Source organism: Pristiophorus japonicus, chromosome 4 (assembly GCF_044704955.1).
Source record: "Pristiophorus japonicus isolate sPriJap1 chromosome 4, sPriJap1.hap1, whole genome shotgun sequence".
NCBI lineage: Eukaryota > Metazoa > Chordata > Chondrichthyes > Pristiophoridae > Pristiophorus > Pristiophorus japonicus.
Window position 1 is genome coordinate 66202817 of NC_091980.1, and position 17257 is coordinate 66220073.

Here is a 17257-nt window from a genome sequence, read left to right on the forward strand (position 1 = left end):
AGGATGACCAGCTCTCTAGTTGGTTCCTCGACATATTGGTCTAGAAAACCATCCCTAATACACTCCAGGAAATCCTCCTCCACCGTACGGCTACCAGTTTGGTTTGCCCAATCTATATGTAGATTAAAGTCGCCCATGATAACTGCTGTACCTTTATTTTTTGAGGAGAAATGACATAAATTAGGCTTGTATTCCCTGGAATATAGAAGGTTGCGGGTTGTTTTAATTGAGGTTTTTCAGGATTTTGAAATAAATTGATGGGATAAGTAGAGATTCTTTTTCCGCTGGTGAGCAAGTCTAGGACAAGGGGACATAACCTTAAAATCAGAGCCAGGCCATTCAGGAGGGAAGTTAGGAAACAGTTCTTCACGCAAAGGATGGTGGAAGTGTGGAACTCACTTATACTCAAAGCAGTAGATGCTGGCTCAATTAATAATTTTAAATCTGAGATCGATAGATTTTTGCTTGCCAAGGGATATGGAACCAAGGCGGGTAGATGGAGCTAGGATACAGTTCAGCCACGATCTCATTGAATGGCGGAACAGGCTCGACGGCATGTTCCTATGGGCTAGAAATTCACCACCGTAACAATCGATTTAGCTCCATTTTTGTGGAGCTAAAAGCTTTTTTTTTGGAGCTAAACAAATTTAAGGCCATTTTGCTAGTTTCGCCAGTGGTGTAACGCCGTCCTTAAAAAAAAAATAAGGACCGATTTTTTTCGAACTGTTTTTGTGACGTCACTCGGCATCAAAACCAATGATAACACCGATTTTGAGAGTTTCCCCAATAAGGACATTTTTAAGGACAGTGATAATTACCGATTTGAAAAAGCTTGCCTTACCTGGTCGAGTCAGATCAAAATCGGCGCTAACGGCGCCATCTTGAAAAACAGAGCTTCTTTGGAGGGAATTTATAATGTGTTTTTCGGGACATTTAGGACATTTAAGGATATTTAAGGAAATTTAAGGGCATTTAAAGAATGGGGGCTATTCTATCTTTGTCATATGTGGTGAGTGCTTATGTAATCCTGGATTATCATTGAAGAAGCCTTATTCGACAGCATTATCATGAGACACGATATAAGTTTGGTTTAGTTGAAAAAATAATTTGCAGTTTATTAAACATTTGTACACATGTACTTAACTTTAATTAAAAAATTATATTAAACTTTAAACTTTTAAATTAACATCACTTAAATAACAATAAAAGTACAAAAGAACAGCAAAACAACAACAACAACAGCAGCAAGCAAACTTCAGCTACAGCCACCTCTCCCCGCACCCCCTTATTTAAATACTGCCGCGCCGCCTGCCCTTCTTGCAATTTTCATTAGCCTTGTGCGTTACCGCAGGCTTAGTCCTACTCCCAGTGAGCCCAAGCTTCTTATTAGTGTCTCGGGTACGGCGCTCCGCTTGTTGGGGGACAGACTCAGGAGACAGCAATCTGGAAGGCCCGGGTTCGGCCTCTTCGGCCTGTGGTCAACCTGCGGGATTGGAATGGGAGTGGCATCATTTGATACTGCCAATTGCCGCTGGGCAATGACAGCCTGAATGTGTTCCTGCATTGCAGTGACTCTCTCCAACATGCCTGCAGAAAGTGCTGCTATTCCTCCCGACATGCCCTCCCTAATGTCAGCAGATAGTGCTGCTATTTCTCCCTTGATCCCACCCACAGCCTCAAGAAGCGATTTTGTAAGCTGAACGCTCTCCCCACTCATTCTACCACCTCCCGTGGAGCCTACATTTCAGGAGAGAGCTGTTCAGGTCTCCTCGTCCTCCATACAGCGGGGCCTGCTGCTGCCCTGGGTGTGCTTTCCTGCAACCCACTGGGACCCGCGACCTCGTAGGGTGCACAACCCAGAAATGTCCCCTCGCATGTAGAGCTGTTGAAAAGGCTTGGTACATCCGTGGCCTGCAACTCCTCCAATTGCAATATCACTGTCTGTTCATCCTCCTCCTCCCCCACCATGAACCCATGCAAAATATTGGCGGCCTCCTGCTCCTCCTCATTCTCCTCTTTGTCCTCCTCCTAATCGCCCTGTGGAACTTGTTCAGTATGGCCGAGGTCGTCGGGCTCATCCGCTTCTGCTTGTGGCAAGGTGGCAGGGTTTGCTCCTTCATTATTGGATGTCTGTGAAATATCTGAAAAATATAACCAAACAGACAAATGGTTCGCAGCAGGGAAGGGGACAGGGTGACATGAGTAGGCTCACATAGCGCAGGCTCATTTGAAGGACCACAACGAATGATAGTACATTGCATAAACTGAAGCGCAGCCGACGGAGAGTACATCGCATAAACCAGAGTGTAGCCCACTTGTAGGAATCGCAGGATAGCGCAGATGAATACGTGGCTTGAGCAGTGGTGCAGCAGGGAGGGATTCAAATTCCTGGGGCATTGGAACCAGTTCTGGGGGAGGTGGGACCAGTACAAACCGGACGGTCTGCACCTGGGCAGGACCGGAACCAATGTCCTAGGGGGAGTGTTTGCTAGTGCTGTTGGGGAGGAGTTAAACTAATAGGGCAGGGGGATGGGAACCAATGCAGGGAGACAGAGGGAAACAAAAAGGAGACAAAAGCAAAAGACAGAAAGGAGATGAGGAAAAGTGGAGGGCAGAGAAACCCAAGGCAAAGAACAAAAAGGGCCACTGTACAACAAAATTCTAAAAGGACGAAGGGTGTTAAAAAAAACAAGCCTGAAGGCTTTGTGTCTTAATGCAAGGAGTATCCGTAATAAGGTGGATGAATTAACTGTGCAAATAGATGTTAACAAATATGATGTGATCGGGATTACGGAGACGTGGCTCCAGGATGATCAGGGCTGGTAACTCAACATCCAGGGGTATTCAACATTCAGGAAGGATAGAATAAAAGGAAAAGGAGGTGGGGTAGCATCGCTGGTTAAAGAGGAGATTAATGCAATAGTTAGGAAGGACATTAGCTTGGATGATGTGGAATCTATATGGGTAGAGCTACAGAACACCAAAGGGCAAAAAACGTTAGTGGGAGTTGTGTACAGACCTCCAAACAGTAGTAGTGATGTTGGGGAGGGCATCAAACAGGAAATTAGGGGTGCATGCAATAAAGGTGTAGCAGTTATAATGGGTGACTTTAATATGCACATAGATTGGGCTAGCCAAACTGGAAGCAATACGGTAGAGGAGGATTTCCTGGAGTGCATAAGGGATGGTTTTCTTGACCAATATGTCGAGGAACCAACTAGGGGGGAGGCCATCTTAGACTGGTGTTGTGTAATGAGAGAGGATTAATTAGCAATCTCGTTGTGCGAGGCCCCTTGGGGAAGAGTGACCATAATATGGTGGAATTCTGCATTAGGATGGAGAATGAAACAGTTAATTAAGAGACCATGGTCCAGAACTTAAAGAAGGGTAACTTTGAAGGTATGAGACGTGAATTGGCTAGGATAGATTGGCGAATGATACTGAAGGGGTTGACTGTGGATGGGCAATGGCAGACATTTAGAGACCGCATGGATGAACTACAATAATTGTACATCCCTGTCTGGCGTAAAAATAAAAAAGGGAAGGTGGCTCAACCGTGGCTATCAAGGGGAATCAGGGATAGTATTAAAGCCAAGGAAGTGGCATACAAATTGGCCAGAAATAGCAGCGAACCCGGGGACTGGGAGAAATTTAGAACTCAGCAGAGGAGGACAAAGGGTTTGATTAGGGCAGGGAAAATGGAGTACGAGAAGAAGCTTGCAGGGAACATTAAGACGGATTGCAAAAGTTTCTATAGATATGTAAAGAGAAAAAGGTTAGTAAAGACAAACGTAGGTCCTCTGCAGTCAGAATCAGGGGAAGTCATAATGGGGAACAAAGAAATGGCAGACCAATTGAACAAGTACTTTGGTTCGGTATTCACTAAGGAGGACACAAACAACCTTCCGGATATAAAAGGGGTCAGAGGGTCTAGTAAGGAGGAGGAACTGAGGGAAATCCTTATTAGTCGGGAAATTGTGTTGGGGAAATTGACGGGATTGAAGGCCGATAAATCCCCAGGGCCTGATGGATTGCATCCCAGAGTACTTAAGGAGGTGGCCTTGGAAATAGTGGATGCATTGACAGTCATTTTCCAACATTCCATTGACTCTGGATCAGTTCCTATGGAGTGGAGGGTAGCCAATGTAACCCCACTTTTTAAAAAAGGAGGGAGAGAGAAAACAGGGAATTATAGACCGGTCAGCCTGACATCGGTAGTGGGTAAAATGATGAAATCAATTATTAAGGATGTCATAGCAGCGCATTTGGAAAGAGGTGACTTGATAGGTCCAAGTCAGCATGGATTTGTGAAAGGGAAATCATGCTTGACAAATCTTCTGGAATTTTTTGAGGATGTTTCCAGTAGAGTGGACAAGGGAGAACCAGTTGATGTGGTATATTTGGACTTTCAGAAGGCTTTCGACAAGGTCCCACACAAGAGATTAATGTGCAAAGTTAAAGCACATGGGATTGGGGGTAGTGTGCTGACATGGATTGAGAACTGGTTGTCAGACAGGAAGCAAAGAGTAGGAGTAAATGGATACTTTTCAGAATGGCAGGTAGTGACTAGTGGGGTACCGCAAGGTTCTGTGCTGGGGCCCAGCTGTTTACATTGTACATTAATGATTTAGACGAGGGGATTAAACGTAGTATCTTCAAATTTGCAGATGACACTAAGTTGGGTGGCAGTGTGAGCTGCGAGGAGGATGCTATGAGGCTGCAGAGTGACTTGGATAGGTTAGGTGAGTGGGCAAATGCATGGCAGATGAAGTATAATGTGGATAAATGTGAGGTTATCCACTTTGGTGGTAAAAACAGAGAGACAGACTATTATCTGAATGGTGACAGATTAGGAAAAGGTGAGGTGCAACGAGACCTGGGTGTCATGGTACATCAGTCATTGAAGGTTGGCATGCAGGTACAGCAGGCGGTTAAGAAAGCAAATGGCATGTTGGCCTTCATAGCGAGGGGATTTGAGTACAGGGACAGGGAGGTGTTGCTACAATTGTACAGGGCCTTGGTGAGGCCACACCTGGAGTATTGTGTACAGTTTTGGTCTCCTAACTTGAGGAAGGACATTCTTGCTATTGAGGGAGTGCAGCAAAGGTTCACCAGACTGATTCCCGGGATGGTGGGACTGACCTATCAAGAAAAACTGGATCAACTGGGCTTGTGTTCACTGGAGTTCAGAAGAATGAGAGGGGACCTCATAGAAACGATTAAAATTCTGACGGGTTTGGACAGGTTGGATGCAGGAAGAATGTTCCCAATGTTGGGAAAGTCCAGAACCAGGGGTCACAGTCTAAGGATAAGGGGTAAGCCATTTAGGACCGAGATGAGGAGAAACTTCTTCACCCAGAGAGTGGTGAACCTGTGGAATTCTCTACCACAGAAAGTAGTTAAGCCAATTCACTAAATATATTCAAAAGGGAGTTAGATGAAGTCCTTACTATAGGGGGATCAAGGGGTATGACGAGAAAGCAGGAATGGGGTACTGAAGTTGCATGTTCAGCCATGAACTCATTGAATGGTGGTACAGGCTAGAAGGGCCGAATGGCCTACTCCTGCACCTATTTTCTATGTTTCTATGTGCCAACCCAGACTGGGTTTTGCAGGACTTACCCTCTCTCTGCAATCTAGGCCTAGCAGCCGCACAGGTGGTCAATCTTTGGGACTCACCAATAATACCTGTGATTTTACTTTCCAAGGCTGTTAGTGGCTGTTGTCTTGATGGACCTCCACCAGTTTTTGTCTGCTCTCGGTTGTTGTCGGGCACCTTCTTCTGCAAAGATGGCAATAGAAATTTTTAAGAGAAGGGCCTTCTGCTGTCGTGGCACAGATAGTCACATTTACAATTCAAGAAATTGTAGTGCATAAATAAAAACATTACTTACTCCAACTGCTTGACAAAGGTCCTGCCACTTCTTCCGGCATTGCTGGCCAGTCCTCTTGATGGACCCCACTGAGGAAACCTGTTCTGCAATGCTTGAGCTATTGCTGCTGTTTACCAGGACCCTTCTTGCCAATCTGGCGCCATCCTCTCTCCACAGGGTTTCATTGGCATCTTGGTTAAGCTTCTTGGCCCTTTTCCTTTCCAAATCAGACTCCATTTTTCGTTTTTTAGCTCCTGTGTGGAAGTACTCACAAATCTCCTGAAACTTACAATGGTCTTTAAAAATGGCTGATCCAGACCAGGAAGTGTACTGTGCATGCACGGGCACACCCGTCACATGAAATACGGACGATTTTTTTTTTCTTTTTTCGCACATGCGCCGAACGGGCGTTACTTTTAACGCAAAAAAGTTTAGCTCCATCTTTAAAAAATGGTGGTATTTTAATGCTACGCCAAAATTAAAAATACTTTTCGTGAAACTTAGGCCTTTTTATGGGGTGCTATTTCGGCATAAAAATCGTTCGTTATTCGCAAATAGCACCAAAAAACGGTGCTATTCTTAAATGTGGAATTTCTAGCCCCAAGTTCCTAAACACTTTCACAATGATCATAAAATCAGTCCAGGTATAACTTTTTGGAAAGTACTTACTGCATTTCTTTACAACTTAATTTTAATTTATTGTAATTAACTGTGTGTTATCCTAATGTGTTTTTATATACTGTAATTATAAAACTAATGATAGCTATATCAAGAATTATTTATTTTATTTACAGAATACAATTCCTTAAAATGTCCTGGGGAGATTTTTAGAATCATATTGATAATTTTGAGGGGAAAAAATCAGGAAAATTCTTAATAATAATGGCCTTGAGTTCTAGTATTCCATGTCAATGTCATGGAAATGGCAATGACATTTCTTGTTATAAAATGCTAAGAGGCAATTAATTATAGATTAAATAATATTCCTGTTGTAGACTATGTAAAGCCTCACAAAGGGAGTTACTAGAATTCTTAAGGCTGTACCTGAATCACATCACATCAATCATATTTCACAAACCTGTGTTTAAAACCTTGCTAAAACACTTGAAGCAAACTTTGTTTGGTGCCAATATTTCTTCAACATATGTTATAATGATGTGCAGACTCAAAGAAGCCTATTAATAATGGCCCTGAAATTCCGGTTTGGCCTTCCCACGGGCATTTTAGAGAAAAAATACGCACCTACCTTAAGCTGGTGCCCACGTTGGACCTTATGATGCTGTGGCCTCCTTCGACTGCGATTCGCAGCATGTGCACGTCGACGCGTGCGCAGGCCTTGAACTGGACTCACGTGGCTCTGGGCAGCCAATCAGGTAAGGTATCATAGTAATATGAGTTGGGCAGGGTCCTAAACTCCTATTACTATGATTGTGATGAAGCCTGAAACACCCAAAACACAGCCCCAAACACCCGAAATACTAATAAAAAATAGAAAATAATTACACTTTATTCTTTTAAATTTAAGTTATTAATGTCTTCAAAAAATAATTTCCCAATTTTTAAAAAAAATTTTTAAAATAAACTTACCATTGTAGGGAGGGTTTTTAATGATAATATATGTTTTAATAACTTTATTTTTAGATATTTTTGTGTTTTTTAAAACGCTTGCGCTTGTAAAAGTAGGCTATGCGCCTGCTTTTTCAGGCGCAAGATTTTTGAGGACATTTGTAAGCGTAAATATCGGAAATTTCCATTTACAAGTGTCCTCGCTCCCGATCTGGCTACGATCGGTCAAGCCAGAAACTTGACAGATCGGAAATGCCGGTTTACAGCGCATGCGCATTGGCGCTCGAAACCGGCATTTTCGATGCCTTCTCGGCTCCGTAGGAATTCTGTACAGACCCGGGGAGGTGGGAATTTCAGGGCCAATGTCAACTTCCCAAAGTTATTCCATATTAGATCATTTTAATAAACCATAATCAACTGGGAAATATTTGATTAATTTAGGAGGTAAAGTATCAGCAGATAAAAACTTGATGACATTTTATAATCATCTAAGAACAAATTAAAGTAAGGAATTTATTATCATTATGGAATTACTGTTTGCTTAAATGACAGCTGTTGTATAGTACATTTTATTAGTTAATATCTTATCTGACTATGCAATGAAGATATGCAAATATTAGGTTAAATTTTGATTGAAAACTGCTGAGAGCATATTCATTGGCTGGGATCCTAATTTATCTTGTACATCGATGCTTTTTTACGCAGTTGTGGCAAGGTGAAATGTTTCAGAATAATTTTCATGTTCGTCCTGAATTCAGACTTTTGTCTAAATTTTGAACACTTACTGTTTCTCTTGAAATGTGCACAAAAACTGATTCCGTCATCTTTTGTAGGATTTGACACCAGCATTCTACCAATCTGCAAGGATTCTTTGGGCTGGATATTTAACAAGCTGGACATGAACTATGATCTTTTGCTGGATCAATCAGAGTTGGGCACAATTTACCTTGATAAGTATGAGCAGTGTATTAAGCCACTTTTCAACTCCTGTGACACATTTAAAGATGGAAAGCTTTCAAACAATGAATGGTGCTATTGTTTCCAGAGGCAGGGAGGTGAGTTTTTAATGAGAACACAAAAAAATACACATTGCATTTTTTGTTGGACAGTTTTATTCCTGGCAGTCTATTTTAACTTTGTATTAGAGTTGCAGGGATAATAGGCTTTACAAAAATTTGCCTTGTTATGGAACAGGGATAATAGCAGCCGGTGTATGTTGTATTAAATGAGAAGCACACAATGATGGGTATCTGCATGGGTAATTCAACTAGTTTTGACATATGGAAGATGCGAGGGTACTTGCTAGATTAGATAAGTAGCAATTCTCCACAGTGAATGCAGCATTGGACATAACAACATGGATTGCTGCATTAGTAACTTTAGGCAATTGGTAACCCTACCTAGCTTCTCAATCTGTATTCATATGTGCTCCTTCATCTAGAGTAGACTGCCTTGGATAGCCTTGTCTCCAAATAGCATAACTCATCTAACAATACAGGATAAAGAGAAAGCAGTACTCTGAAAGTCTAGAGGAGGACATGGCAATCATACTTGGAGGATAGGAAAAGCTTAATAATACATGAGGAGGCCAGAGAGAGAGGATACAGAGATAAAGCCATGGGGTGTATGTAAAGACATCAGAGAGCACCAATAAGGCAGCGGAGATGAAATGGGGAGAAAGGGATCAAGGCAGAAAGGGGATCAGCAGCAAAAGCCTGGGTAGAGATAAGCTCAGAGGCATTGATTCAATTAGACTGGAAAAGTATTGAGATATAACTGTCTGTTAAGTGTCTCATGTCTGGTGTCTTAATTCATGCAAATGATCCATTCACCAGAATCTTTTGTTGAATTATTGTTGCGTCTGTAAAATATAATTCTGTCAACCAGGTCCAGTAATCTTTTCTACACTTGCAACTATTAGTCTCAGAGAATTCCTGGCACAATCACTCATTCTCCTGTTTACTGATTTTCATTGTGCTTATTGCAATATTTATTTTGTTAAATCCATTTTAGTAACCAGAAAACTTAAGTGTCAGACCATTGACCAAGAGAACTAAGTTTCAATGTTAGTCTGAATGAACATCTAAACTTGGACCTGACACTGTGGCCCAAGCTTGCCAGCCTGTCCCATCAGTTTTCCCACAGATCTAGGCTGGGTGTACCTTGAATTATGCAAATATCTGCCCCCCACCCGCCCCCTCCCAGCCCTCCATTTTCTGGGGACAATCTCAATGCTGTTAAAGGCACCCATCTATGTGTTGCTGAGCACATTTGAATCACAAGTCACCATATTTCCTGCCATTTGTCCTGTTCTAATGTGATCTCATTGGAGGGGGACTCAGGCAATATGCAGAAGAACCCTTCCTGAACCATGTTCTGACAAAGGATCTGCACCCAAGGCATCAACCCAGCTCTACTTCCCCAGTTGCTGACAGACACTCTCCACATCACCAGCACAGTGGTAAAACGAAAATAGAGAATACGGCTAATATCTGAATTCAGTAAAATCAGACAGCACGGCCAGGAGAAAGATGAGATGATGTTCCTGCAGCTTGCACTGACCTTAGCTGGAACAATGTAGGAGAAGACAGAGTGAGAATGAGAGGGTAAGACTGTGATATGTGAAAGTCAGGGCCATGCATTGAGACAGAATGGAGATTATTAGAAAAGCAGTTACCTGATTTGCATTTGAGGAGTAGAGGAGATCACAATGAAAGCAGTGAATTTAATAAACTAGATTGGAAGACCACCATGTAAATTGTTATCTCACACATTATTTGAGGCCCTGGACAGTGGGGTAGGATGAGGTGAGTGGACAGGTATTGCAACTGCCACGTTTGTGTAAGTAAGTGCCACGGTTAAGTTGAAGGTGCTGGACATAGGCTGAACAGCCTATTACCACCCCATCCAGCAAAGTGATGGAAGGTGTCCTAGAATCATAGCAATTTACAGCACAGAAGGAGGCCATTTAACCCATCATGTCCATGCTGGCTGACAAAGAGCTATCCAGCCTAATCCCATTTTTCAGCTCTTAGGCCATGTAGGTTATGGCACTTCAAGTGCATATCCAAGTACTTTTAAAATGTGATAAGGGTTTCTGCCACTACCACTTTTTCAGGCAGTGAGTTCCAGACCACCAGCACCCTCTGGGTGAAAAACTTCCCCTAAAATCCCCTCTAAACCTCCGACCAATTACTTTAAATCTATGCCCCCTGGTTGTTGACCCCTCTGCTAAGGGAAATAGGTCTTTCCTATCAACTCTATCTCGGCCCCTCATAGTCTTATACACCTCAATAACATTTCCCTTAGCCTCCTCTGTTCCAAAGACAACAAACCCAGCTTATCCAATCTTACATCATGGCTAAAATTCTCCAGTCCAGGCAACATCCTCGTAAATCTCCCCTGTACCCTCTCTAGTGCAATCACATCTTTCTTGTAATGTGGTGACCAGAACTGCATGTAGTACTCTAGCTGTGGCCTAACTACTGTTTTATACAGTTCAAGCATAACCTGCTCTTGTATTCTATGTATCAGATAACAAAGGCAAATATTCCATATGCATTCTTAATCACCTTATCTATCTGTCCTGCTACCTTCAGGGATCTGTGGACATGCACTCCACGGTTCCTCTGTTCCTCTCGTGTCAGTGTCCTCCCATTTAATGTGTATTCCCTTGCCTTGTTAACCCTCCCCAAGTGCATTACCTCACACTTCTCTGGATTGAATTCCATTTGCCACTGTTCTGCCCACCTGACCAGTTCATTGATATCTTCCTGCAGTCTACAGCTTCCTTCTTCATTATCAACCACACAGCCAATTTTTGTATCATCTGCAAACTTCTTAATTATACCCCCTACATTCAAGTCTAAATCATTGATATATATCACAAAAAGCAAGGGAGTTAGTACTGAGCCCTGCAGAACCCCACTGGAAACAGCCTTCCAGTCACAAAAACACCCATCGACCATTACCCTTTGCTTCCTGCCTCTGAGCCAGTTTTTGGATCCAACTTGCCGCCTTGCCTTGGATCCCATGGGCTTTTACCTTCATGACCAGTCTGCCATGTGGGACCTTACAAAAAGCCTTGCTAAAATCAATATACACGACATCAAATGTACTACCCTCAGTGATCCTCCTTGTTACCTCTTCAAAAAAATTCACTCAAGTTAGTCAGACATGACCTTCCCTTAACAAATCCATGCCGACTATACTTGATTAATATGTCTTTCTAAATGAAGATTTATCCTGTCCCTCAGAATTTTTTCCAATACTCTTCCCACCACCAAGGTTAGGGTGACTGGCCTGTAATTACTTGGTCTATCTCTTTCTCCTTTTTTAAACAAAGGTACAATGTTAGCAGTTCTCCAATCCTCCGGCATGACTACTGTAGCCAGAGAGGACTGGAAAATGGTGGTAAGAGCCTCTGCCTTTTCCTCTCTTGCTTCTTTTAACAGCCTGCGATACATTTCATCTGGGTCTGATGATTTATCCACTTTGAAAAATGCTAAACCCCCTAATACTTCCTCTCTCACTATGTTTATTTCATCTAATATTTCACATTTCTCGTCCCTGATTGCAATGTCTTCATCGCCCTCTCTTTTGTGAAAACAGACGCAAAGTATTCATTAAGAACCATACCCACATCTTCCGCACAGACACAGATTACCTTTATGGTCTCTAATAGGCTTTATTCTTTCTTTAGTTGTCCACAGTGCTATCAAGCGGCACTTGCTCACCAGTAAATTGCTCACCAATGCTCAGTTTTGGTTCCGCTAGGACTACTCGGCTTCAGATCTCATTACAGTCTTGGTCCAAACATGGATAAAATAGCTGAATTCCAGAGGTGAGGTGAGAGTGACTGTCCTTGGTATCAAGGCAGCATTTGACTGAGCGTGACATCAAGAAGCCCTAGTAAAACTGAAGTGAATGGGAATCAGGGGGAAAACAATCCATCGACTAGAGTCATACCTAGCACAAAGTGTGAGGTTATCCACTTTGGCAGGAAAAATAAAAAAGCTAATTATTACTTAAATGGAGAGAGATTACAAAATGCTGCAATACAGAGGGACCTGGGGTCCTTGTGCATAAAACACAAAAGGTTAGTATGTAGGTATAGCAAGTAATCAGGAAGACAAATGGAATGTTGGCTCTTATTGCAAGGGGGATGGAATATAAAAGCAGTGAAATCCTGCTACATCTGAGACCACATCTAGAGTACTGCATACAGTTTTGGTCTCCTTATTTAAGGAGGGATATACTTGCATTGGGAGGCAGTTCAGAGACGGTTCACTGGGTTGATTCCTGAGATGAAGGGGTTGACTTATGAAGAAAGGTTGAGCAGGTTGGGCCTATACTTATTGGAGTTTAGAGGAATGAGAGGTGATCTTATTGAAACATGTAAGATACTGAGGGGGCTCGACAAGGTAGATGCAGAGAGGATGTTTCCACTAGTGGGGGAATCTAGAACTAGGGGGCATAGTTTAAGAATAAGGGGTCACCCATTTAGAACTGAGATGAGGAGGAATTTCTTCTCAGAGATGGTCATAAATCTGTGGAATTCACTGCCCCAGAGAGCTGTGGAGGCTGGGTCATTAAATATATTTAAGGTGGAGATAGACAGATTTTTGAACGATAAAGGTGTGAAGAGTTATTAGGAGCAGGCAGGGAAGTGGAGCTGAGCCCAAAATCAGATCAGCCATGATCTTATTAAACGGCGGAACAGGCTCAAGGGGCCAGTTGGCCTACTCCTGCTCATGTCCTTATGTTGTTAAAGGAAGATGGTTGTGGTTGTTGGAGGCCAATCATCACAGCCCCAGGACATCGCTGTAGGAGTTCATCAGGGCAGTGTCCTAAGTGCACCCATCTTCAGCTGCTTCATCAATGACCTTCTCTCCATCATATGTCAGAAGTGGAGATATTCGCTGATGACTGCACAGTGTTCAGTTCCATTCATAACTCCTCAGATAATGAAGCAGTCCGTACCCACATACAGCAAGACCTGGATAACATTCAGGCCTGAGCTCATATGTGGCAAGTAGCATTCGTGCCACACAAATGCCAGGCAATGACTATCTTCAACAAGCGAGAGTCTAACCACCACTCCTTGACATTCAATGGCATTACCATCGCAATTCCCCCACCATCAACATCCTGGGGGTCACTATTGACCAGAAACTTAACAGGACCAGCCATATAAAAACTCTGGCTGCAAGAGCAGGTCAGAGGCTGGATATTCTGCAGCAGTTATCTCACCTCCTGACTCCCCAAGACCTTTCCACTATCTACAAGGTCCAAGTCAGAAGTGTGATGGAATACTCTCCACTTGCCTGGATGAGTGCAGCACCAACAACACTCAAGAAGTCACACACCATCCTGACTTGGAAATATATTGCCGTTTCTTCTTCGTCGCTGGGTCAGAATCCTGGAACAGCACTGTGGGAGTACCTACACCACATGGCTCACAAACACCTTCTTGAGGGCAATTAGGGATGAGCAATAAATGCTGGCCTTGCCAGCAACGCCCACATCCCATGAACAAATATATGAAAAAAGGTATATGGGGAAGTCTGGGAGCTTGTAATAGAGTTAAAAGTGGCAAAAGTACTAGAAATAATTAAGCATCTTAGTCACACAAAGACAAAACATAGTAAAGCGATTTTAAAATGCAAATTTTTTTGAACAAAAGCACTACAGCGGTACCATTTAAAAAAAAAACTACATCAAGTTTGAGGTGCCTGCAAATCTTGGCCAGATGGTGCAGAATTGTCATGTTATAGTTGATGCAGAAATTGGCTGCACAGTTTTCAAGCCTCTGATTATAGTCAAAGCTGTTTAAGAACATATCCACACAGAACTGTAGGCATAACGGACTGGCTCTTAGCTGCACATATAGGAATGCTTAAGGATAGTCAAGGTTTAATATATTGGCCTTGATTATTTCCATTTTTGTCAACAAATTTATTTTTCATTAATGAGTTACTAAGCACCACCTAATTGTATTTGTAACTATCATAGCAATGAAAGTTCAGTTGGCCATCATCAGAGAGCGGTTTGTGCAATCACAACTTCATAATGGACACTGACAGTCGATTTAAAATGTTCAGATTTGAACTGTACAAGAAGATAACTTTACTCCCAGTGATTTATAGCTTTATGCAAATATTCAGGAAAGGTAACATCTGCCACCATAACATATCCATTGACCTTTCTTAAACTATTGAAATTTGTCAAAAAATTTAATTTGTTTTTTAAGCATTTTAATTGAATGCTGTTCACTGCTTTGTGTGAAAATATGCTGCTTTCTGAATCTCAAGTGTAAAATGAAATGCAGCACTGCTTTTCCATAGGTCAGTCTTTGAAGATATCATCCCTGGCCCATTGGGACCTACTACCTATTAAATTCTATTTCAGGTCTTCCATGCCAAGCTGAAATTAATAAGATTCAGAGGAAGAGCAGGGGGAAGCATCTTTTAGGTAAGCGTTGTAATGTGATGAAGACTACATCGTATGATTGATTAGAGGTCTATGGTATGTGGTTTGAAAATCGATGAAAAAAATCAAATAAATCTGGTTTATTCGGAGTCTTTAGAACGGTAAATACTGAAAGTGTTTTCTAAAATGAAGCACATACACCATTAATTTAAAACTTTATTAATATTCTGCCTTGTGTTTACTGTGTCGAATGAAATGGACAAAAAGGTTCAATACTGGAACAATTAAGTTATTGAAAATGAATATTTTATGATTATCCTGTTCACATCGCTAAAACATTTTTTTAACTTCACAATACTACTGTTCCAAATGTGAGAATGTGAACACATATATACATTTAAAAATTCTGCAGTTGCATTGGAAATCACAAATGATTCAGAGCACAATATTTTCCTCTAATTCTGACTCTTCCCCGTCCCTCGTCCCTGTATATGCTCTCACAGAAACATTCACAACATGCCAACCAGGAGGATTAACGGTACGATTTTTTTTGTGCCCGATTGCGGCAAAAAAAAAAGTTGGAACTTTTGCCAAAGTATAATTTCATTTTGGTGCTGCGGTACCCGAAGTTAAATCTAGGGGTGGAGCTTCAAGTCTGAGCCAAAAGCTGAGGTTGGCAGGGTAACGAGAGACACACTGAGGGAGGTTGCCAGGGTAACGAGAGACACACTGAGAGCTGAAGCTCCACCTACCTGCGAGTTGAAGTTCCATGGCCAAAGCTTGCAGCGGCAGGGGAGATGGGGAGAGGGGGAAGGGGGGATTGCAGCAGGACCGGGAGGAGGGGGGGGGGCATTCGGCCCGGGATTGAAGCAGGGCTGGGAGGGAGTGGGGGGGCCATTCGGCCCAGGATTGCAACGAAGGGGCCGTTCGGCCCGGGTTAGCAGCGGGTCTGGGAAGGGGGGGGGGCACTCGGCCCAGGATTGCAGCAGGACCGGGAGGGAGTGGGGGGGCCATTCGGCCCAGGATTGCAGCAGGACCGGGAGCAACAGCTCCGATACAGACCTGAGCGCCGATTTCCTTAACTTAACATAGGGATTTTCTGATCGGTACTTAAGACCACTCTGCACCATCCTTTAAAAAAATCGGTGTTGGGGAAAATCACTTAAATGGCCAAAAACGGCGCGGAAATCAGTTTTCGCCCAGACCTGCGCCAAAAAATCTGGCGTACAAAAAATCCGGCACTGTCAGTTGCCGCCAGCGTACAAACTTTGAGGAAAGTTGCAAAATCAAGATTGTTCAAAAAAAATTAGCGGACGCCAAAAAAACGACTTGAGCCCAATAAACACCAAATCAAATTAGCACTACATATGTTATTCTGGTATGTAATTACAAGTGCACAATAGGTGGATATGTATCTACATAATGTGTTTCCCACATTACAACAGTGACTACACTCCAAAAATATTTCATTGGTTGTAAAGCACTTTGAGATATCTGGTGGTCGTGATATGTGCTATATAAATGCAAGTCTTTCTTTCCTTACATATAATTTAACAGAGTGACTGCTGCCAATGACTGGAAGCTGCGCAAAAGTGTACTACGCATTAATCTGGAAGCTCCAACGACCGGAAGCATGATATTTCTGCTTTTTAAAAATATGAGCCCGCTCCCTTCCCTTCCCGGCTTTTTTTAACGAGCCCACTTCCCGGCTTCTCAATTTTCATTTAACATGTCCGCTCCCAGAGCAAACCAGAAATGTGTGTGCACAGAACGCTTCTACACAGCTTCCAGTTATTGGCAGCAGTCACGTCCATAATTTAAGTGTGTGCCTACATTAATATATAAAAATAAAATTCAAATATATCTCAGCGATGTATCAAATATAAATCTTAACATAACACTAAACTTCCCAGACAAATCCGATCAGTGAACCTATCAACATTTTATGACTGAGCTATTTACTTAAAATGATTGAATCGATTTAATTAAATCAAATTGCATTGATGAGAAAAAAATATAAAAATCGCATATCCTATTCTATGAGCCATAAATTTAATTTAAACAATATGACGATAAAATGATGCAAAATTATGCCAAACAAGGTAGCAGCTAACTCCTCCACTCACTATGGAAAAGTATCAGGAACTCCTGGATATAAAAATGGGACTTTTGCCAGTTATACATAGTGACGGTCTGTTACTATCTTATAAAAAACTGTAAGCTATATTTGTATTGGGATTCAGAAGATAAAAAATTCAGTTTCTCCTTAACCTGAAGTCTGAATTTAAAGTAGGCCATTAGACTAGTGCGAACATCTTCACTAGACCACCAGAGATCTGCATATGTGCAATATATGGATTAAATGTGTCTCTCCATCACACTAAGCA

At 42.2% G+C, this 17257-nt stretch overlaps 1 protein-coding gene across 1 annotated transcript in view; it reads left to right on the top strand.

The window, feature by feature from the left end:
- LOC139262932 (testican-1-like) overlaps positions 1-17257 on the top strand; it is a 782508-nt gene that overhangs the window by 755603 nt on the left and 9648 nt on the right. Inside the window, exons 9-10 of the mRNA XM_070878252.1 lie at positions 8273-8494; positions 14850-14912. Of these exons, the coding sequence (XP_070734353.1) occupies positions 8273-8494; positions 14850-14912 (285 nt within the window). The remainder of the gene's footprint in view (positions 1-8272; positions 8495-14849; positions 14913-17257) is intronic.